The sequence below is a fragment of the Apis mellifera genome, linkage group LG2 (assembly GCF_003254395.2).
Source record: "Apis mellifera strain DH4 linkage group LG2, Amel_HAv3.1, whole genome shotgun sequence".
NCBI lineage: Eukaryota > Metazoa > Arthropoda > Insecta > Hymenoptera > Apidae > Apis > Apis mellifera.
In genome coordinates, this window is record NC_037639.1 from 13,255,300 (window position 1) to 13,279,329 (window position 24,030).

The following is a 24,030-nucleotide window of genomic DNA, read 5'->3' on the forward strand; positions in this document are numbered from 1 at the left end:
ACATTGTATTGTACATTGTGTTAATTGTAAATAGGAATCGTTTAAATATCAAAAACAAAAAGAAGAAAGAAAGAGGGGGCAGGAAAAAAATAACTTTATTAATGGGTATTTTTGATATCGACTCTTGCGATACGTGCTTCGTCCCTGGCAAAATCGACCATCATGCAACTCTTCTATTATTCTGTCTTCCTTTCTTGCATGCATTGCGAAGAGATAAAAGAGAAAGTGACGTATACTTGGGATCATTTGACATTGAGCAGCAATGTATCACGTACCATCGTCTTGCCGGTCCAGTCGAATTCCTCATCGTTGACAAAACCCCGTTTCTCGTACAAGTCGTTGAAGAGATTCCTCAGGTACTCGTAGTCGGGCGTCTCGAAGAAATCCAATCTACGCACGTATCGCAGGTACGTAGCCAATTCTTCGGGATGCCCCTCGCAAAGAATCTCGATTGGTGTGTTCCGCTTCGTATCGCCGATCTTCTGATATCGTTCTTTCAACGTGTCCGCTTTCAGCCCTTGCCACGGAAGGCTACCACGCAGGAAGTACATCAGCATGTTGCCCAACGCTTCTAGATCGTCTCTTCTGCTCTGCTCTGATAATAAAAATCCAAAATGAACGTCTGTTCTCATTTCACATTTCTACTCGCTAGATTATTGATATTTTCGCTTAAATATTTTATACAACTTGATAATATTATTATATAATTTTCTCATATACACGTATTTTATACGTATTTTTTTATTTTAACGAAATACAATCGGAGATATCGGCCACGTAACGAACAAACGTTGCTGGTGGATTTAATATAGCGTATCGCGACGCGTGCTCGCTCACAACTTTCTCCAGGACTCAAAGAACGGGGAACAAGCACGCGGCCAAGTTTGAAAAGTTTGCGCAGATGGGCCGGCCGACGGCGGGTGGCCCAATCGTCTCCTCGTGCACGGATATCTAACTAAACCGTGCGGCGGTAAGTAAAAGTTACCTTTTCCAAGATGCGTGTTGATGCTCATGTAACGCGCTGTGCCCGTCAGGCTTTTGTGTTCCCGATACGGTATGTGTTTGTTCGTCTCCAGGTCTATGTACTCTTTGGCCAATCCAAAATCGATGATGTGGATAATCTTTTCCCGTTTCGTCGAGGATCGCCCTATCAGGAAGTTTTCAGGCTTGATATCGCGGTAGATCAAATGCCGACTATGAACGTATTCTATCCTATGGAGCTGCGTTGAAAAAGAGGAATTAATTTCTTATTAAATAACTCACAAACATCCGTTTGTTTCTTTCATCGTTTTAAAAATTATTTTATTATCGAGTCTCTTTTAAATTAAATTTTTCGTAAAGGATATTTTAGGAAATTTAGATATTTTGATTAATCCAAATGGAAACGGCTATCGATTAATTCTCTACTTACGATTTGTGTGGCGATTTTGAGAACGGTCTTTAGAGTAAACCTCCTACCGCAGAGATCGAACAGATCCTCCAGACTTGGTCCGAGAAGTTCCATCACGAGGGCGTTGTACTTCCCGCAAGGACCGAAGTAATACACCTCTGGTACACCCTCTGTACACAATTCAGTGGCAGTTGATCGATTAAATCGTGAAACGTTCGAGTAAATTCAATTAATCGCTTGTTCGTGGACGCTACTCACCACTAGCTCCTAATAATTTGTAAAACCTATATTCTAAGTGTAGCTGCGGCGCCTTCGACCTCATTGGTTCCTGGAAAAAGGAAAAAGAGGCATCAGAATAAAGCTAATGTCTCTTTTAGAGACTTGTTACTTGATTCAACGTGATATCAATTTCAACTATCGTTAAAAAAAAAATTATGCTAACGAGATCTTTAGACGAATATTCGAACTCACCAATTTAATTGCTACATGCTCGTTATTGTAGAGGTTCTTTCCTGTAACAAACGATACAAAATTTATAAAATACAAATTTTATACATCTATCTATATATGTTCTATTTATATCTGTTTCATTATCGTGCCAATTTGAATGAATGGCACTCACATTCGGTGCTACGCTGATTTTATTAATACCATAAAGAATATTTTTACATACATAAACTGTTCAAACTGCATTTTACAAATAGCGTATATGTAAATATTTAATCGTTTACTCGTCTCAAAATTTTTACAACGATAAATATCAATCGATATACTCATTCTCTTCGAATGATGGATAACCAATTATACAGAGAACAAAAAAAAGAAAAGAAAAAAAAAAAACTTCTTCAATTTTATTCCGCCTTCGTTTTAACGGCATCATAATCGCGCTATAATTCTCTATCGAGACGATTCCCATCGTTGATTGTGCTTGGCGCGAGAAATTGGATTGACCAGATTTGTGGAATAACGTGCGCGGTCGTTGCGGTATTATGGTTACCGGTCATTAATGTTCACAAAGCTTCGTTGTCGCTTTTAAATTTATAATTCGATTTATACGCCGATTTAAGCGGAACTTGTTACACCTTAGCGCACAAGTCGACAAGCGTGCACGAAAGGCGCGACGCGAAAGTGGCTTCCGAAACATTCTCCAAGACATAAAATCTTGTCGTCAACCGAATTCGTATGCGCCAGAGGGAAGATGGAGTGACCTCAGGAACGTCAACTCCGTGACGAGAATCGCAGAGTATCGAGCGAGGAGGAGTCAAAGCCTCGAGAAACTTGCTTTATTTTGTTGCGAGCCGTTTTCTTCGTTGCTTCGAAGAAGAAGAAGAAGAAAACCCGCGGCTGTTTCAACAAAACCAAAAGTTTCTCTCCGCTGCTGCTTCCGAACAACGAGCGAAAACTTTATTGGTAATTAAACAGGCGTGCATAATAATAACGGTTGATAAGAATTCATTTCGTCGACGCGTGCATTTGCCGAGGAATTCTGTCGAGAAGTCAACGCAGCAGTCAACCTTTTCCAATTATTCGCCAATATAAAATATTTCGATTCGAATTCGAGAACGGTGGTGCATTGGTCGCATTGGAACGACGGAATAAATCGATAGGTTAGTTAAGACTTTGTGCCAAGTATTTATTCCGCTAATCGACATGGAGCAACGTTGCTTGATCGTTGCTACCAGGGGAGTTTAGAATTTAATCCCTCCGTGCCCGCTATATCGACGAGTCACGGAGCTGGATATGCACGGTAAAGTCGTCTAAGCACGAGGAATCGACACGGTCTCCAAGGGGAATCTAATGTTACTTACCTCTCGCCAGAGAGTCGAGGCTCACGTGAACTCGCGCGATTAAGGACGACAATTGGAATCTCGAGTCGCGGATCGCGAATGAATTACACGCGAATGTAATTGACGAGTGCGCCACTAGCGTTGAATCAATGCCGGATCTCACGTGCCGGCCGAGACGAGCTTAATGCGTGCGCGTGCGAATGCGAACAGACAACACGTCTAGCCTAGGCGCGTGATCATATTGTACGCGAGCGGACGTACGCGGAGAGGAAAGTACGCATTTAATAGCGTACGAAATTTAATAGCGACGATGAGGAGAAATGTGGTAAGCGATCGTCTATGGATCTACATCGAGCGTGAAATATATTTGCCAACGCGTATCCATCCGGTCGGACATCCGTTCCGCTTTGTATCGATCCATCGGGCGAAGACGATGTATGAAAAGTCGTGTATACACGAGCGTAGCGAGATTTCTCTCGTTGCGAAAAGTATGACGTAGCGATATAAACGATTAATCGAGTGTTCCAAAGTGTTTAAAGATAGTATGCTAATTAAAATCGATGATTTTGAAGATTTTTCGACCATGAACGAAGTACGAAAGAAAGATCGAGAGTTACAAAGAGTTGGCTCGAATCTGCTAAGGCGATGAAAGTGAAGAAAGAAAAAAAAAAAGAAAAGGAAAGGGATCGTACAAGTGCAAAAGACGCGTACTTGTTTGTGCGCCAATCCTTTTCCTATACGGGACAGCTGCACACCGATCCAATTCCACTAAGGAGATAGTCGACAATGGAAAATATGTCAGCGGGAAAGCGCAAGACCCGCGGAAATTATTACAGCTCCGAATACCGTGGAAAAATTGATTTGTCCTCGAAAATAGGCCAACCCTCGCACAGTCTTGGCGATAAAGTCTCTGAAAATATTCGTAGATGTTTAAACGTATGTATGTATGTACGCTCTTGTCCTTCTCTCGTTCCTCCTTTTTTTTTTTTTTTTTCATTTTCGACTCGATTAGCCAACCAATTATGAATCATACTTTTTCACGACGTAATTTCATAAAAATAGAAAACTCACACGGAGGAAAATTAAAATCGAACTTCGAAAAATTCCGAACGATCATCGACCGAACGAGTATGAAAGAAATCTTGAATCTTCGAGAAGAATAGAATCGCGATTCGATTGTTAATAACGGACGCGTTAATTAACCTTCCGATTCTCCTTTAAGAGGAAAAGAAGAAGAAAAAAAAGTGAAAGCGGTATAACCGTCGTGGACGAGGCGCACGATGGGTTCTCGAGTCGAAACACAACGCGACTCGAGAACAACGTTAACGTCGAAGAAATAAATAGTACGTCGGAGTCGTGGCACAACTCTCGTCTCAAAACCGAATCGCCGTAACTCGCGATCGCTTTCTCCCGCTTTCGTTCCAACCTTCCACGATCGATCCCAATTACATAAAGCGAGAAATTACGAAACGACACCCGACATATCTTATACTTTGTTTTTCGCGCGTTTTTAAACATCGGCCACGCGTAACGCGTGAAACTCCCGTTTAAAAATTCGTGCCTCGAGAGCGGCCCACGCGCGTCGTTTTTTACGCGACAATTAACGCGACCGTGGCGACTCGTGCCCGCTCGCGCTACACATACCAATTACGAATTAATACTATATTATCTGCACACACAACAACAACTGTGTGTGCTCCACAACAAACATCTCCTATTTTGCACACGTCTACACGTGCGACGTTCAATGTTATGGCTCGCTCGGGCGCGAATTTATCGCGTTCCAGGGACAAAAAACGACAATAAAGAAACGGCTCGAAAAAAGGATATTACTTTTTTTCTCTTCCTTTTCTTCCTTTTCAAGCGGTATCGATCGTTCCAGCCGGACACCTTGTTTGTCGCGCGATCGAACGTGGAACAGAACAGACGGTATTTGCAACGGGTCACCAGCCCGTTCGAAATTTTCCCGACCGATCGATCAATTACGATGCAAGTTTGAATCGCTGCGGGCCGTGCTCGGTTCGCAGGATCGATCCTCCTGTCCACGATATCGTGATTATCGAATTTTCGAGCTTCCGTAACCTTGATGATGAAGTAACTCGTTCCGGAGTAACAACTTTCTGCCTTGACTTGGGAAACTTGGCGCCATCGAATTTCGACGAAACGTTCACACGAATATGGGATCGCGAGCTCCCATTATGTATATATATTTGCATTGCACGAAGAAAAAGGAAGAGTTGAATAGCTTTATTTTTTTTTTTTTTTTAATTATTTTTAAAATATATATCAATATTCTCCAAATAAAGTAGTTGAACAATTTTTAACGGAATCGTACGATAGATAATGGTCCCTTTTCAAATCGATCTCGAATCGAAAGAAATTGAAATTACTCGCTTATTAGAAATATTTGCATACGTTCTAGCGTTCCCCTTCAACTCGAAGACCTACGTATTTACATGATCGATTTCATAATTATATTATCTCCGTTCAACCAATAATCGTTGTTGTTCCGATTAATAATACAGTCCTCCGCTAATCGAGCCTGCGATAACAAAAATATTGACGAAAAAACGCAAAATGGAAAAAGTGTGGGCCGTGCAACAGATAGATAAACAGGAGGATCGAACAATCCGTGTGAATAAACAAGAAGCGACTCGACTCTCTCTCTCTCTCTGTTCATCGACCGAGAATTCGAAATTAATACGCGAAAGGGATCCAGGTCAAGTAATAACGCTGAAAGAGCTATTGTTTCCACCGTTTCAGCAACGAAACAAGATTTTCATCCGCAGACACCCTGTCTGTCCCGGGAGGTCGACAAAAGCGGTCGACTCCTGCACCCGTTTCCCGCCCACGCGTATCGGAATTGCCACTCCGCCAGCCAGCGTGTGGATTCGTTCGGTATGCACTTGACGTCTTTGACCCAATCCGCTCAAATGGCGATCTCCTGTGTCACGTGTGCCGATAATTAGACACAAAGTTAAGCACGCTCGATAATTAGGATCGGAGTAAGCCTATTTCGCGTCTTCCCACTGGCTAGGAATATTGTTAAGACGATAGAAACGCTGCGTCTCTTCCAGTTTCACGAGTTCAATTACTTGTTGTTCGATCTTTATCCGCGTCAAAGCTAAAGGAGAAGTTAAGGGGAAGGAGATCGGAGATTGTTGCCCAATGTGGAGAGGCTGGTTAAATTAAATTTGTTTAATCGCGGTCAACTTTTTACCTTAATCCGGTTTCGCGCGCGATTCTTACACGGCATCTTTCATTCATAATCGCCTTTCTCGAAATCGAGGCAAGGATTCCCCGCCATAATGCAAAAATCCGACGATCCAATTACGCGGGAGGGGAGGGGATATCTGGCGGAAGTTGGGTTCGAAAAGGGCGGAAAACGGAGATCCAGTTTGGCCGGTTCGCGATTTCTGTCGGAAGGCCACGAATTTGCGCCGCCCGGCCCACTCCCGGATCCCTCTCTCCCCTCCCTCCCACTCCACCCCGACACGGAACCGATAACAGAAAGTGGTATAAAAGGAGCACCGAGGCGGCGAATAAATGCTCGAGGCGAGAAAAATTTCTCGCTCTCCGATCTCTCTATTCGAGAGGAAGAGAGGAAGAGAGAGAGAGAGAGTTGATCGATTCGATGCCCCCTCCTAAAAGTAAATAACCGCCTCGAAACGACGGCCCGCCACGACGCCAATTTTCTTCCCGAAACGCGATGAGATATTTTCCTCCCACTTGCTCCTCTCTCTCTCCCTCTCTCTCTCTCCTCGATCGTTTCCATCGAGGAAACTCGAGACTCGCTTTATCGTGCCTTGTATCTCTCCTATCGCTTCCTCCGCCAACTTTCTCGATCGAATCGCTTTTTTATACAGTTTACGTACGCGTCCCGTCGTTTCCAAAGCTTATGTCCGCAAGTTGGGTGATAAGAGAGAGAGAGAGAAAGAAAGAATTCGAAGATGACTGCTTAAATCTCGTTCAACAAATTTATCTTTTCCCTGCCTTTATTATATTTTCGGATATATACGCGAAATATCGGACAAACTGGACCAAACGTTGAACAACAGAAGCCGATTAAGATACAAAGCTTGGTGTTTGCTTCGGTTTGGAAAAGGTTTCCCACTCGGGCGCGGAAAATCTAATAAATAGACGAGCGGAAGAAACTGGCTGGGAAGTGAATCGAATTCGCTTTAGCCTGTTGATCTCTTGAGTCACGAGAATGAAATTTTCGTGAGAAAAAAAAAAAGGAGAAACAGGAGTTATTGCGTTATTACGTAAAAGGATCGCGGAGTAAAGGTGGTCGTTGTTGGTCGATCGTGCCGTTACCGGATACCGATTCCATTCAGCCAACGTGCGTTTTATGCAACTGCATTTATCGCGAGGATGTTTTTCTCCGAAAGTGTGTCAAGCACCAAAAAAAAAAAAAAAGGAAGAGAAAAGGAAAAAAATTTTCACCGCAGCCAATTAATAAAGTGTCGCGTTTTTTGAACGCGATACGTCCCTTCAGAAGTCTCTATTTTTCCAAGGGAAATGAAACTTTTCCCCCATTTCTTCCTCCGGTTTTTCGCGGGATAACGATTTCTGGACCAAGGTTTGGAACAAAGGATAGTTCGGCCAGATCATCTTTGTCCACATCCTTGCTTCTTCATTCAATTAGATGAATAACGAACAGAGATCTTCTGAGAAATCTGCGATTCCAATTTAATTTTCTTCCTACGTCTTCCGACCAGAAGTTTACAAGTTTATATCCTCCAACACTCGATAATCTTACATCTCCACGGAATATTGGAACGAGACACGGGCGGATATCGATGTAACGGACGAAAGTGAACGCGTGTTCGGAAGTTGGGAAGAAATTTCTGGCGGCAGGCCAGAAAGTTACGGATAAGACGTTTCTTGCGATCGAAGTCGCGCTCGATCGGGAAAAATCTGTGCGACGTCGATGATAAAAACAGATTCAGAAGAAACAGAAACGAATAAAGAGCAACGAGCCGAGAGATATACACGTTCGAGTCAAAAAAGGTTGGAAAGAAATCGCGCGAATCCGTAGAAATTCTCTCGGTCCGTTTCCGTCGCAGAATCGAGTCGGCGATTAAATCGCCATTTTTAACGAAGATGAACGCGTCGAACATAAATCAAAGCGCGCAGAATTTTTTTTTTCGCGAGAGAATATCCAGGATGTTTAGAATTTTCGTATTCGTGACGAAAGATAGTCGAGAGATAAACGATACGCGTTTTTTAAGAGAACAGTAATTGGAAAGGGGTTAGGAAGATATCGGATGTAAAATACGATTGTAGAGAAAATTCGATCGCGTTTACCATTCCGTTTCCATCGATCGCAACTCTTCCGCTCGCTTAAGATCCGAATCAGTGAAATATCGTACACAATTCTCTCACGCGATCCCGCCCTATAGAAATCACAAATGTAATCCCTGTGTAATTTCCTCGCGACGATTACCAATATTCCCCTCTATTCCTGTTTATGGAAACGACGATTATCTAGTAAAAAATATTACTCCACGATGCTTTCCTTTTGCATCTGCCGCGCGTTCTCCGGAGAGCTTCCGCAGCTTTGAACATCGACCGTGTTCCGCGTCGAAGAAAGAAAAAAAAGGGAGGAGAAAAAAAAGGCAACGACGATGGTCCCTTTTTATCGTCGTTCGTTTTTTTCTCCCCCCCTTCAACCGTGTATTCTCGCGACGAGACTTGGTGACAAATTCATCTCGAAATTTTATAGAAGTTACGTTCGAAGATGGATAGACTTTAGGATCGTTGGAAAAAAATGGAAAGAGATGTTTCGAGATGTTGGAGGAAGAAAAAAGAAACGGACGATTAGGAAAAATGGAGTCGAATTGGTCGTAAAGTGCGCATTCCTGCGTCCACTTGTGACAGCCGGCAATAGAGCAAAAGATGATACAGTTGAGCGAGTCGGAGAACCAGATCCATAGATCTGGAGGCGAAGGTCGTTGACTCGCGTAATTAGTCAGTGAGGCGCCCACCGTGCGTCGCGTCTAATTTGCGACGAGACAATGATTTCTGATAAACTGGCCACGCCCTTCCCTTCCTTCGTCGGTTCCTCCGCGACCTTAAGAGATTCCTTCGCGTCGTTTACGCGTTACCGTGTCGTTCACCGACTGTTCACCGCGAAAACTAACGCGTGTATCGCTGTCGTTGCAACGTCCGACGTAAATAAATTATCGTCGATTCATTTCGAGAATTAAGTACGTTCTCGTAGGAGAGTATTACATCGTAACGTGACAAAAATCCGGGAAAATAAATAAAAGCTGAATAATTATCAGACGTGGAAAAATATTAATTTACACGCGATTCATCGCATACTTTAACGTGTAAACACACGAGTGTATGCGGGAAGAATCAGCACTACGTCGATTCAAAGATCATCGAGAAATGAAATATGAGAAAAAAGAAGAAAGAGAGAAAAGAAAGAATCAAGATAAAAACGCGACGACAAATGTGTAAACATTTTTGACTACCGAAACTTTCTTTGTGCGTCGATCATTTCATTCTTAGGATTAATCGACAGATGAGATTGCGATACGAGTTGGAGAGTTGAAAGTATCCGGAAAACTCGCACGCGTTACATAGTTGGGAAAGCTCGATGAATTGAATCGTTGTTCCCCGAACAAGCAGAGTTAATTACGCGAAAGGATTAGTCGTAATTAAACATCACTCCCGGTGACAACGATGAAACAGGATGCGAGAAGGAGAAAAAAGGGGAGGAAAGGAAGGATTTTCGATGAATCGATGGAGAGAGAAATTGCGAGGATCGTGAGAGAAAAATCACGTGCGCGATTATTCGATTCGCTGTTCGAAGAAACGGGCGATCGAGACTGGCTGTATCGAAGTAAGCTACTGCAAGGATTTTATCAGACCGGCGGTTCTGGGTGGATATAACCTGTCCTACCAGTGCAAACGAGATTCCCGGTAGACAAAAATCGCGACGGCAAGCTGTAAGAAAATGGAGCTGACGTTGCACGGACAGCCCGTTTCTAAAGTGGGAAGAGCAACGTGGCGCGGCCGTATTTAAGTATTCGGAACGGGGCTCTGCTTATTTACCTGTCTCGCTGAAAAACAAGACCACGGTGCATAACAATGACGCGGATGATATCGAGATTATATATAAAGGAAAAGGGTGGCAGAAAGTAGGCCGCTCTAACAATCGACATGTACGATTCCCATTTTAAAAGTGTGCTCCTTGTCGCGAGAATAAATTTGCGAAGATGGAAGATAAGTTAGAAGAAAGAGGATAATAATCGTCGACGAATAATAATCGTGTCGAAATTTTCGAATATCTCCGTTCGAGATCGGCGGTACAGAGAAGCGGCGGCTTGATTTCGAATTTGAAGCGTGGTGTGTGACCGTGTTCCAGAAAATCGATATCCCGAGCCCTCGACGACAGTAATGCTATTTTAAAGCGCAACACGAAAGCTTAATAATAACAACGAGCTCGAGCCTGCTCGAGATATGCCGCCGTGCACCGCCGCCCGATCGGGGGATAATTAAGAGAAGCCAAATGACGACGGTGTATCGGGAGAAACCGGATGACCAAAGCGAAACGCGCGACTGGACGCGACATCGGCGCCGGTATACATAGAGCGCAAGTAGGCGGTGAAAGGGAAAATTATGCCGCGGCGCGAGTTGACGTGGCCTAGGCGGCAAAGATGCACGTATTGGAGCCGCGTTCGAGTTCTCGGCGAGAGAGGAACGAGATGGCAAACGGGGAAGAGAGAGAGAGAAAGAAGCGAGTGGACGAAGTACGTAACGAAACGAAGGGAGGCGATCGCGTGGATAAAGAAAAAGTGGGTCGCGACGCACCATGGAAGAAAGGAAAAGCGTCTCGAGGTCCACGTGTCGAGAGAACTCCGCGCGCGGATACTTTTAACCCTCTAACCTAGTCGAGAAGAGCCGCTTTACAGAACGCATCAAGCGACCAACCAGCGTGCCGACCAGTCGACCGAGCAACCGAGTCGACCCGGCCTTCCGGCGACTAGAAAATCGAAGCGGAATATACGTATACGAGGAACGGAGGCAACATCGCTCCCATCGATCGTGGCCTACCGGAGAGAGCCTATTCCACCCTCCGTGTCTCTCTCTCTCTCTTTCACCCTCGTTCTCGATCCTTACCCTCTTTTTACCCCTCCCTTCTTTTAATCTCATCTTTTTCCTCGCACCACCCTTACCCCGTTCTTTCCCTACCCTCCTTCTCTCTCTCTCTCGCACAGCCCCTTCGCACACCATCATCCCTTTGTTCCTTCATCTCTCTCCAACCCGTTTTTCGCGCGCTCTCCATCGATGGCCCCTCCGTGTTTCGAGTCGCCTCTCTATCGGGCTGCTCCCGCAATAACGACGCACGCGTGCCACTCCGCATCGGACGTTGGTCACACTTTGCCCGCGTTGTCTCCGTTTCGCCGACCCCCTCCTCCTCTCCCCTCTCTCCCTCTCTCCCTTATTTCCCAACCTTCGCTCTCTTTCTCGCCCCCTCCTCTTTTTTTTCCTCTTCTTCGTCGGCGACCACACTCGAGCGCGTGCCACTTATCTCGATGCGTTCCACGATTATACCAACACCAAAGGGAAATCGAATTCATTCCCTCCTCGACGTCATCCGACGATTATTAAATCTTGGAATCGAATTTTACCGTACTGTAGCCTGTCCCAAATAACTGCCCGCCCGGTTTCCTTTCGCGGTTTCCAGCAGCCGAGACGAATCCGAATTTACCGTGAAACGAATTTCGGTATAGGAAACGCCTTCCTTTCCCAATTAATCGACGCTCGCTTCCATTCTTTATCTTAAAAGATTATTACGCGCCCGTAAATACTTTCGTAATCCGATGAATCGACACGAGAAATGTGCGCTGGGCTACCTCGTTATCGCCAACTATCGACAACGATATATATATATATTTATATATATATAACGTCACCCCGTCGTTATAGATATATATATATATTTATATATATATATATATGTCCGCGAGAGAGTAATCGGAGCTGGGAGAAGCCTGGCGCTACGCAGCGATGCGTTACCAAGCTCGTTCCGAAGTGCGAACGAGTCCCCTCTATGACGGGGTGACGTTACGTCCCCGTAAGAAAGTAACACGACTCCATTCGTCAACTTTTTCTCCAAGTAAATATAAAAGTTAACGAGACCTCGGGACGCGACCCAGTAACATTCTAATCCTATCAACGTCGTTCGGCAAACAGGGGGAAAAGGTCGTGATACTTTGAGAAAAAATATCTGTAAACTCTTTTTTTCTTCTTCTTCTTTTAAGCGTAACTATTCGATCGAATTTTCGAGGGAAAAATTCGAGGGTAGATCTATCGATTGGATCGATTTTCGATTTTTTCTATTTTAAATTGGAAGAAAGAAAGGGAAAAAAGAGTCGATACGGGTGGAAACTCTATCTCTGGGAAAATCGTGACAAACGTTCGACTAATTTCGAGCGAAACGGTTTAATCGAATCCGCGATTAGGTACATAGTTCCATCGAACATCGCTCCATTCGATTGCTTTCAAACCAATTAACGCGTTGGTACGCACATAACCATGATAATTCCCTTTTCACCGTTCCAAATGTCCACATATTTTGCCTCGCTGCAAGTTACCCAGTTATTCTACTCGCGCGATTAATTTCGTCCGAGTAATTTTTTTAAAATGGATATTATTAAATAAATTTACGGCGTATCAGAATGTTTAATGTTTAATTTTTGTCATTCATTTGTGTACGCGAGATAAAATCATCGATAAAAAGATTATCCAAAAAAAGAAAGCTCGATAAAACAATAATGCCAAGTCATAATATAATCCGATCCGATTAAATAAACACTCGAAATCTTCGTATCTGTATCGTTGTTTACATTCTTTTCTACATCGTTTTATGGAAACGAAAATTCTGAAGTATCAGCTGCTCCCTCGTTTTTTATTATACGCGCGAGACAAAAGGAAATCGTTTCCAGAACCTTGACGTCCCACGCAACAACGGTAGAGTAGAACCTTTCTTTCGGTCGGAAACGAAAGGAAGAATTTTGAAAGTGTGGCAGCCAACCAAGGACCTTGAGAATCCCTCGTCGAGGATCCCTCCAACCGTTACCGCAGACAGCTGTCCGCGCGTAATGCCGCGAACCGGCATAAAACGAGAGGCTTGTCGGCGATGTTCATCCGTGGATGGCAACAAATGAACTAAAGAACCAATGAGGAACGGAGAACGAAAGGAGGAGAGAAAGAGAGAGAGAAAGTGCGCAAAGACGTGCAGGTGTCACGATCGAGACTTTTGTGCGTGCATTTCCCTCTTCTCTCTTTCTTTCTCTCTCTCGCCCCTCCCTCCATTTCTTCTCGTTCTCTCTGCCCCGTGTCTTTCCGAGATCTCTTTCCCTCTCTGCGTCGCGCTCGTTCCATGCCCCTACCTCCTCGTTCTAGCATTTCTTCCTACACATGAAGCCCCGTTCACACGATATCTCGACCTTCCTAGACCTGCTGCATCCTCCTCGAACCAACCGACACCGGGTCAGGGATGAAAAGAATGTTTCCAACCGAAACCGAATTTTTCTATTTTCATCTTAATTCTTCCCTCATAATGACTAATAACGTTCTCATTTTCAATGAATTGTTCATCGAATCCAAATGGAAATATTCGAAGTGAAACTTTAAAAACAAATTTGTCTATTTGTTGGACGAAATTTGTTGAAAAAGAAAGATGAGGCATATACTCTCAGGCATATTCTGAGAGATATTGGAGCAGAGCACGTGTTGACAAAGCCTCAGAACGTTCCCATTTTCAACGAATTGTTCATCGAATCCAAATGGAAATATCCGAAGTGAAATTTTACAATTTTGAATTTGTCTATTTGTTGGATGAAATTTGTTGAAAAAGAAAGATGAAGCGTGATACTCTCAGGCATATTCTGAGAGATATTGGAGCAGAGCACGTGTTGACGAAGCCTCAGAATGTTTCCATTTTCAACGAATCGTTCATCGAATCCAAATGGAAATATCCGAAGTGAAACTTTAAAAACAAATTTGTCTATTTGTTGGATGAAATTTGTTGAAAAAGAAAGATGAGGCGTATACTCTCAGGCATATTCTGAGAGATATTGGAGCAGAGCACGTGTTGACGAAGCCTCAAAACGTTCCCATTTTCAACGAATCGTTCCAAATGGAAATATCCGAAGTGAAACTTTACACGAATTTTTCTATTTGTTGGACGAAATTTGTTGAAAAAGAAAGATGAGGCGTATACTCCCAGGCATATTCTGAGAGATATTGGAGCAGAGCACGTGTTGACGAAGCCTCAGAACGTTCCCATTTTCAACGAATCGTTCGTCAAATCTAAATGGAAATATCCGAAGTAAAACTTTACACGAATTTGTCTATTTGTTGGACGAAATTTGTTGAAAAAGAAAGATGAGGCGTATACTCTCAGGCATATTCTGAGAGATATTGGAGCAGAGCACGTGTTGACGAAGCCTCAGAACGTTCCCATTTTCAACGAATCGTTCATCGAATCTAAATGGAAATATCCGAAGTGAAACTTTAAAAACGAATTTGTCTATTTGTTGGATGAAATTTGTTGAAAAAGAAAGATGAGGCGTGATACTCTCAGGCATGTTCTGAGAGATATTGGAGCAGAGCACGTGTTGACGAAGCCTCAGAACATCGGCGAGCTGAATCCTTAGGATGTTGAACGGGCTGCGGAAGCGTCACGATATGTTGCGCGTGAAAAATTGCCCGGCCTCGAAAGGATCTCGGAATGTCACGATCCTCGCCTCGATGAAAAATGGCCGCCGTTTATTCGACGACGACGAGGACGACGTAACGGGCTCGTCGGCCGACGCCAACGATCGACGCCATCCGTTCTGCTCGTTACGTTCCCCGCGCGAATCTGGAATGTGCGGTGAACATCGCTAATTTATCCGTGACGAGAACGAATTCCATCGATCGAGACGGGACGAATCGTGGCGGATGGAAAAACACGGGATAGGGACGATAAACTCCCGGCCACTTTCGGCTATCGTTTGATAGCGTCTGATCAAGTCGATACGCGGTTATCAACTTCAAAAAAAAAAAAAGGAAAAATTTGTTTAACGTCACCTCTTAATCGCGTTTTCTAACAAGATGTACGAAGCTGAGACTTTCAAAAGCTCGTATTTACCTCGATGTAATCTCATTGATGACAAAGGGATGGTATCCTTTATTTATCGCGATTTCCAATGAATTTCGAGGGCAAATCGACTCGAGAACGAAGTATATTCGTCGAGATTTCGATGTTGCTTCTTTTTTCTCTTTTCATAAGGAGATAAGAAGCTCGGCTCGAGTGACCTTGACCGATACGAATAAGTTGGAACAATTGAATTACAAATTAGCGCCCGCCGAACTGCTTCGGTAACTGTAAATAAATTAATTCGAAACCATGCAAGTCGTTATTGGTTAACCAAATTAGTAGTATAGAAAGTTCCGGGATTTTATCCGGTTTGAGCAGATGGATAATAGTGGAATTGAAAAAAAGAAAGGAAAAAAAAAAAAAAAGTCTTACACACGAGCGCAAATACACGAACGTTCTGAGATTGGAGAGCGGATATATCATCGCTTACGAAGCCATTACAAAGATCAAAATACAAAGCGTGCATTGTGAAACACGCGTCCAGATAGCATAGAATCACTAACACGTGGGTCGGTTAATTAAACCGATCCAATTAGCAATAGTGGTAACTTGTTTATACTAAGACAATTAGTTGTTAATATATCGTATATCCAACTCCACTCGATAGAAGGGGCGAAAAGAAGGAGGGATCGAGCGACAAATAATACGGCAAAATTACACACGTGCAATTTCATCTTGATTCAAGTGAAAAAGGAAAAAGAGGGATCTTCGTCCGGCGCTAATTGATATCGAAAACCGAATAACGAATCTGACGAAGTTTCCGACAGCTCGATCCGGATCTGTCAGGAATCGTCCACCCGGCTATGTCGAACTTTTCCAGATACATCTTCGTCGAAACCTTAATTTTTCACGAAACTCTGACAACTCGTATATTAAATTCGAATCTCGTCGAAAAGCTTATCGATCTAAATGAAACGTTTGTATATTTGTTAATCATCGATTCGCTTCATCGATGGAAAAAGATCTTTCTCCCATTCGATTCGAGTTTGCAACTGCAAACGAATCTTACGAGATCGAATTTGCGGGATGAATTAGTACGCGTCCCGTTCGACGATTACGGCGAACTGTTTGCTACTTGACATCGTTAAAACATTCTACCAATCTGCATGCATTGACCCAAATCTACTTGGTTGTTTTTTTTTTTTCTAAATTATTAAAAATTAGGTCGAGTCGGGATTACATCGCGGACAGTTTGATCTTGAATCGAAAGGTCGTTGATCAAAGCTGAAGTCAAGGTTGAAAAGATTAAAAAAAAAAAAGAGAGAGAAAAAATGTAGTCGAAAAATGAGTCGAGTGAAAAATTTTAATTCAACCAGCAAAAACCATCCGAACGAATATACGAGTTGCATTGCGAGTTCGATTATTCGTGTTGCATCGACAACAAAAGGCTGCAACCTAAGGTCTCGACGATACACGAGGGCTTCTCGAGATTCGATTTATCGATCTTACAGTGGCCTCTTTTAACGTTCAAAAGTCAATTTCAATGTCGCGATGTGACGTTACCGGGACGACGAAACGGGGGGCCTCCTATCCAAGAATTTTTTTTTTTTTCTTTTATACCAAACAAGATCGATGATAATTAGAGAAATATCGTCGACGAATTAAGAGGAGGAAGAATTTTTACATTTATAATTACGTTTCTTAGATTTGTAATCGAATCAAATTTATCATGAATAATAGAAATTTCAACGTGGCACAATTTCCTCGTAATAACAAGATTTGTGTGCATTTTCTCTCATTTTTTTTTTCCTTGGCAATTTTATGAAAATCGTTCGTCGGTAGTTTTTACGGGAGCAACGATGAAACCAGATATTTCGCGGTTTCCATTTTAACTTCATTAATTGAAAAGCGTGTTTTAACGATGCTGTTATTGTCGTTAGACGCGAATAAAGATAATGGACGACGGCAGACGAGAAAGAAGAGCTGCATTATCGATTTACCTTCTCCCCTTTTTCTTTACGACCACTCTTTACGTTCTAAGCCTTTGATCTGATGCACCATAAGCATTACACATTAGCTCGTAGACGTAATTAATGAAAATAATAATGGAAAAGAAGGACCCAAAAATAGATCCCCCCCTTCCTCCTCTTCCTTACCCATCGCGTGTGTCTAGTTCGAATAACGATTCGCAATTAAGAGGATAGAGCTACTTCCGGTTATAGATCTAACTGAAATCCTTCGTAAGAACAATCGTCACGAAATTTTCAAGAATACGAAATAGCGAAATTTTATTCGTGATTCGGAAAAAAAATTTTATGTTAAATTAATCCAGCCAACGAAACATCACGTTTGAATAATCGTGGTGAGAAACAATAGTTCGAATAACGATTCGCAATTAAGAGGATAGAGCTACTTCCGGTTATAGATCTAACTGAAATCCTTCGTAAGAACAATGGTCACGAAATTTTCAAGAATACGAAATAGCGAAATTTTATTCGTGATTCGAAAAAAAATTTTACGTAAATTAATCCAGCCAACGAAACATCACGTTTGAATAATCGTGATGAGAAACAAAAAACGCGAGCGAATCGACCTGGATATAGGCTCGAGTGTGAAATATTATTCTCTTCTCTATATAAATGGCCGATGAAATAGTTGATTGAAAAAGGAAGACGGAACGTGTGGTTCCAACTTAACGGTTAACCTCCCTCTCTCGAATAAGACGTTGCTTAATATGAGCGAGCACGAAAGTTCCCGATAACGTCGGATAAAAAAAAAAAAGAACCGAAGAAAGCAGAAAATACGCAATTATCGTTGCATCGAAACGGCAAACGATCAAGTCGAGAAAGTCCTTCGACGAAGTAGCGGTCGCGAACTCGCTACTTTCAGATAATAAAAAATCAGTGTTATCTCACCGGCTTATCAACGCCGAGTAACGAATCGACCGGCAAACAAACAGTCGTGACGTTAAATCATCGTGATTACGTGTAAGTTGGTCGACGATCGACCAGCCTATGCACTATTTCGATCCTCTGCAACGCTTCTATACGTTCCTTTCCTTCTTTCTTTCTTTCTTTTTTTTTTCTCCCTTCCCCATTTGTTCTTTTCATCGTCGATAGAACAGGAAGCAACAGGTTCGATATCCACGCCGTAAACCGCGTCGACACAAATATATATATATATATATATATACGTATATACATATTTTTTTGAAAAAGCTTTCATTCGGTTCACAGATATCCATGGAGAATGTAGGACAGGAGAGGCAGAGGCTAATTTCGAAAATATTAAATCAGAGCGGCCAGTTGCCAAGCAATCGGCGCGGGACGGACGGTCAGACGATCGACCGTGGTCGTAGACATAGGTTTAGACGTAGGTGTGAATGTAGGTCAGGGTACCAGCACGTGCGGCCGGCCCATTCGCGAGCAAAAGAATACACGTTGCAAATGGGAAGTTCGCTCACGAGAGCCATTCTCGCCCTCCCCTCCCCACCTCCCTCTTTTCCATAATACGATATCTCCGGAAGAATTTCGCGGTAACGCCCGCCTCGAAAACCTTGGGCGGGATTCACTTCAGAGATCTTTCTCTCCTCGACAGCACTTGGATTACAAAACTAAATCCCCTTCCCCTTTTTGGGAAGAGGAAGAGGGATCGATAATACGACTCGACGGTGGTGGTGGAAGGATGCAATCCGGTTCGACGGTTTTGCGACGAGATCGTAGACGCGCTTGTTTCTCGAACAGGGTATTATTATCGTGCGCTCCGAATCTATCTCCGAAATCTGTTAATTATCGCGTTCGATTAGAATGGCGTATCCAGTAGTAGCGTTTATAGCGGAGATACGGAGGATTTAGTCAGCCGCTGAATAATTGGTGCAACCGCTAATAAATCGTGCAACATTTTCTATAAAGAGAAATAGAGGGAGTGATGATACGATATTGAAATATAAAATAAGTGAGAGATAAGCTCGAGAGAGCAGAGTCTACGTGGGATGAAACCATTTGGAGAAATTACGAGTTAAATTTAATCGGTTATAGGGAGAATAATTAAAAAAAGAGGGATTAAAAGATATTGATTATCAGCTAAACGGATAACCTTATTAGAATTATTATTGGTTTATCTGTAAATTTGTTGAATATTTTTTTTTTTCCCCTATTTAAGAGATATTTAAAAGTTATTGGGGGAAAAAAAAAAAATTCGAAACTGTTACGAGATACTTAAATCAGGCGCCGCTGTAATCTAAACGCCACGTTCAATTATTTAAATAAAATTACTAGCCTAAACCTTTTTAACGAGTAATCTGCTTCCGTCAACTCTTTCCTCGTATAATCTACCGAGCTTAATTTAAGTATCTCGATTCTCATAATTGGCAATCTTCCCGCGGAAAACTCGATACGAAATTTTTCTTCTTTCCCTCCCTCTTCTTCTTCTTCTTCTTCTTCTTTTTCTTTTTTTTTCCCCCCCGTTTACATTTCGAATTTTGCGCCAATAATCCTCGTGGATACCATATAGGTCACGAGAGCAATTATAAATCACAAAGAAGCGCGACATTCGTAGACAGAATTCGAAATTAACAGAATTCGAAGGAGGAAACGATAGCAGAAGCAAGGCGTTGCCTCGATAATTCAGATTCGCTCGGGTCATTAGCCTTAATTATTTATCGTCCCCCCTCCCCTCTTCTCTAAACGCAAATAGACAACATTATTCGATTCGAATAAAATTAATAATGAATCGAGATATCTTCGTTCTCCGGCTGTGGCTGGCACTAACGATACGATACAGAAGGAATAGAGAAGGAATCGATCGATCGGCAATATTTGTCGCTTAAATTTATCGCGAAACAACTTGTACAACGTTACATAGCATTATATCCTTTAAATAGAACGTCTTACAAACGTGATGATCGATCTGCCTGTTTCCAGCCATTTAACTTTTCATGAATTCAGAAATTGAAAAGCAAGAACCGTGATTATCCTCGATTTTCTCCGGTGTGGAATAAACTTTATTATCTTCTTTAGAGATTGAAATTGAACGGACAAGAGCATCGAATTCGATTTGATTGGCATTCGAACGAAACATTCCTTGTTTTGCTAACCTTCGAACGTGTTACGTGAATCAAATTTCGAATGCTTCTTCTTCAACGTTGTAACGACGTTGTTCGGAGGGAGGGAGGGAGGAAACGGATCAGTTGGTATTTTCCTCCATCTCTCACAATTGCCTCGGCAAGTAGGTAATGCTTGCTGCCCATTCGAATGATTAAATTTCATTGCAGCGATGTGAATCGGTTTCGTTTACCGACTTGTTGCGCAAGACGTTCAAATTTTTCAATTTTAAAATATATATATATATATATATATATATATGTGTGTGTAACGGTATTTTAACCATGTCGATGATCGAGTTGCACGGAAATAAAGCTCATCTTCTCCCTTTACAAGACTTCGTTTCACTTCGTTAAAATATCCACGAATTTAAGCGCTGCCTTCTCTCAGAGATCCCCTTTAATTATGTTTGCGATGGGTATGGCAATGACGCTAATTAAATGCAGATTGATAAAGCGATGGGTATTCCGAATAGCAGGATAAGATCCAATTAGGGAGGAGTCCGCAGGTTCAATTACACGCGAATCTACGAGAAACAACTTCTATTCGATAACGTTTGCCATTATAATACCGTCTAATGTATTAAATTAACAAGAATTATTATACAAATAATCGCCTTCCCCGATGTATCTCTATATATGCGAGACGTTTATAATTTTTATAATTACTTTTACAATCGATTTAATTAAACTTAACCTTCATTTTGGACGAACGTTAGACACGAAACGAAACGTTTGTTTAGCGATGGATTTTCGAAGGAGGATTTTTATTCGATGGAAAATATAGGAAAATCTTCGGGAAAGCGAGTTGAAAACGAATACTTATGAAGCTTTGTATTTTTCCTTGGTCGACGAAACGTAGAACAATTGGCACGAGAAATATCTTTCCCGTGTTGACATTTTGATCTCGAATGTGCAACTCTTTCTCGGGATAAAATTTCATTAGAAAAACTAGCTCTTGCATCGAGGTTAGGTTCGTTAAACGTGGCTCTAGGAAACGTATTTTACAGAGGCGTAAACCGCCCCATCGTTTTTACTTTTTCACGTGTAAAGAAAAAAAAAAAGGGAGGGACAAAGGGATCGGTAAAAGACACGGAGAGTTTCGGTTTATGTTTCCTTTGAGATGGGTAACGATAGTAATTAACGAATAAGAGGGAACGAGAGAGAGAGAGAAAAAATTGTGCAAAATTTATCACACCTTTGATAAATTTCCACGAAGATTAAGTTCCCAAGTGAGGAGGACAACTTTAATTGACCCTATATAAAAAAAGAGTATAGAAGAAAAAAAAAAGAAATTTGTTTCATAGAAGATGGAACGTAAATGCGAAAAAAAAAATGAATAAATTTTCAGAATTTTAACGAGATACAAAAGATCAAACTCTCGCTCTACTCGAAAGTGAGGAAAAAGCTGAGTCCGATTTTAACGACTGAACGATAAAGCGAAAGTAAAAGCAGAGAAAACGAAGGATTTTCAGGATGAAGAATTAACAAAAGAGAAAGTATATTGTAATTATTCGATGGATTCCCAACTATCATTATAAATTTAAAAAACTGCCAATCAAGATAACCTCATTTTTTTTCTTTTTTTTTTTTTTACACACTTTTTCATTTCCTGTATTCTTCTCCTCTCTAATAAAAAAAAGAGAACAGAACGAACTGAAACGGAGATCATGCGCCAGAGTCGGCGCATTATGATTCTCTAACAGGGTTCTTTCCAATGAACCTATCTTACACTGCGAGGAAATTGGAACCGAAAGAAGAAAATTCTGACACAGCTGTCGAGGCGTTTGATCCAACGAGAGAGAAAGAAAGACGAAACGTGAAGAGTGAAGCGTGAAAAGCGTCGAAGCTGAAATGTCGCCAGCTAAGAAAGAAAATACGAATGAGACGTTGTTGTTGTCGTCGCAAACGACGAAGAAAAACCGAAGAAATTCGTTCTAGTAACAATCAGTAAAAATTAAAGCTTGAAAAACGAGATCGTGGGAGAACAATAGCGTTCTCGACTCTGTACTGGGAATCGTACGTTCTCCCGATTAAATTCTCGATGACAGATCTTCAAGGATCGATATAAATAGACGTCGAAAAGGAGAAATATAAGGCGAGTGATCATTCCGTAGTGAATCCGTCCGGAAATCGATAACATACGAAATGGAAACGGAGACATCGTTTTGCTTATTTTAATTTTATTAGATGGAGGAGGAGAAAAAAATGTAATAATGGCAAAGGGGGTCGATTCGATCGAGTCATCGACGGCTCCCTCGGAATCTACCACGTATCTCATTTCCACGACATTAATCGAAGGTCACGAGTTGCAAGGAACAGGCCTGTATCAACGAAAGGTAAAGTTTACATCGCGTACACCGGTTTGTATATTCTCGTCCCGCATTAAGTATCAGCTGGATAGTGTAAACTATTCGCGATGTACAGGGTGTTCCATCCACAGCGAGTCGATCACTCGACCAGCTGTGTTCATAACACTACACCGTGCATTTCTCTCTCCCAATTCCATTGTTCGACGACGCGTGCCACGACGCGCGTTTACGATCCTACCATCCTTTGTACATAGATTATATTTTTTTTTTTTAACCTCCCTTCACCCGTGTAAATCGTACTCGAAACAATACGCGAATTAGAGGTTATGAAAAATTGAAGCACGGAACAGGAACGGATCGAAATGAAAGGAGAAAAGCGAACGGAATTTCGAGGCTGTTCAAACGGCGTTCAAAAATATAAAACGATAAATTCATCTAACGATCCTATCCGTAACTGCAAAGATCTATGAAATATGATGGCTTTCTTTCTTAAAATTCTCGCTCCATTAGTAAGAAAAATTTACACGAATATGCAAAATGCATGTACACACTTATGCTGGGAAACTGTACGACCGTTTCTCCCCTTCTGTTGAAATTTATCGGTGAAACCAGGAAGTACGAATAGTCCATTTACGCGATGATAAAGTCTGGAACAACAACATCGGTGTCGCAATCAACGAAAAGAAACACGATACTGGAGTACACCCTGTACAGTTCGCAAAGCTTTGGAAAGCCAGAAATTCTGTGCGTGCGTGTTCACGTTTAGAAGCCGAGGCCGACTTTGGCTAAAGAGGCCATCGACGAAGACCTCGGTATTATGCGCGCACGTGTGTGTGTTCGTGCGTGTGCAAAAAGCGATTCGCCTGTTGACAAAGCGAACGGAATGGGCCTCGACGAAACAACAACGAGCGAAACAACCGGCAGGCGCTTTGTTCCTTTAAACTTTTTCCCTCAAAAATTCCTGCTCGAATCGAGCATACGTTTCTCGTTCTCGCGTTATGTAACAATAACGAGGCTTTCGAAATAATAAATTTTTAGGGATAATAATGATAATAAGAAGGGCCGAGAATAGATTAATGCGCGGTAAAGAGGATCAGATCGTAACTTAAAAGGCGCGAACCATTTTCCATTGTGCGGAACATAGTTTCTTCTCTTTGTTTACCCAGCCTGAATCTCTATTTCATCGCGTTCGACAAGATGGACATTGTAAGAATTAATGAAACGCGTACCACGGAGCGGGGGAAGAAATGGGAAAGGAGAGAATACAAAGAACGCAAAGATGCCTCCACTATTACGGCCCAATAATAGCGAACGGTCGGTTTGTAGTTTCGCGA

General features: G+C 42.1%; 1 protein-coding gene across 11 annotated transcripts in view; it reads right to left on the minus strand.

Annotated features, from left to right (window-relative positions):
- LOC410831 (casein kinase I) overlaps positions 1–24,030 on the minus strand; it is a 45,650-nt gene that overhangs the window by 9,303 nt on the left and 12,317 nt on the right. For all 11 annotated transcript variants that reach the window (XR_411318.3, XM_026439293.1, XM_026439292.1 and 8 more), the window contains exons 2-6: positions 1,862–1,902; positions 1,649–1,718; positions 1,412–1,560; positions 986–1,220; positions 276–595 (exon numbers count right to left, since the gene is read on the minus strand). Coding sequence is in view for 10 of the 11 variants with exons in the window: in XM_026439293.1 (XP_026295078.1) it covers positions 276–595; positions 986–1,220; positions 1,412–1,560; positions 1,649–1,718; positions 1,862–1,902 (815 nt within the window). In the remaining variant the exon portion in view is untranslated. The remainder of the gene's footprint in view (positions 1–275; positions 596–985; positions 1,221–1,411; positions 1,561–1,648; positions 1,719–1,861; positions 1,903–24,030) is intronic.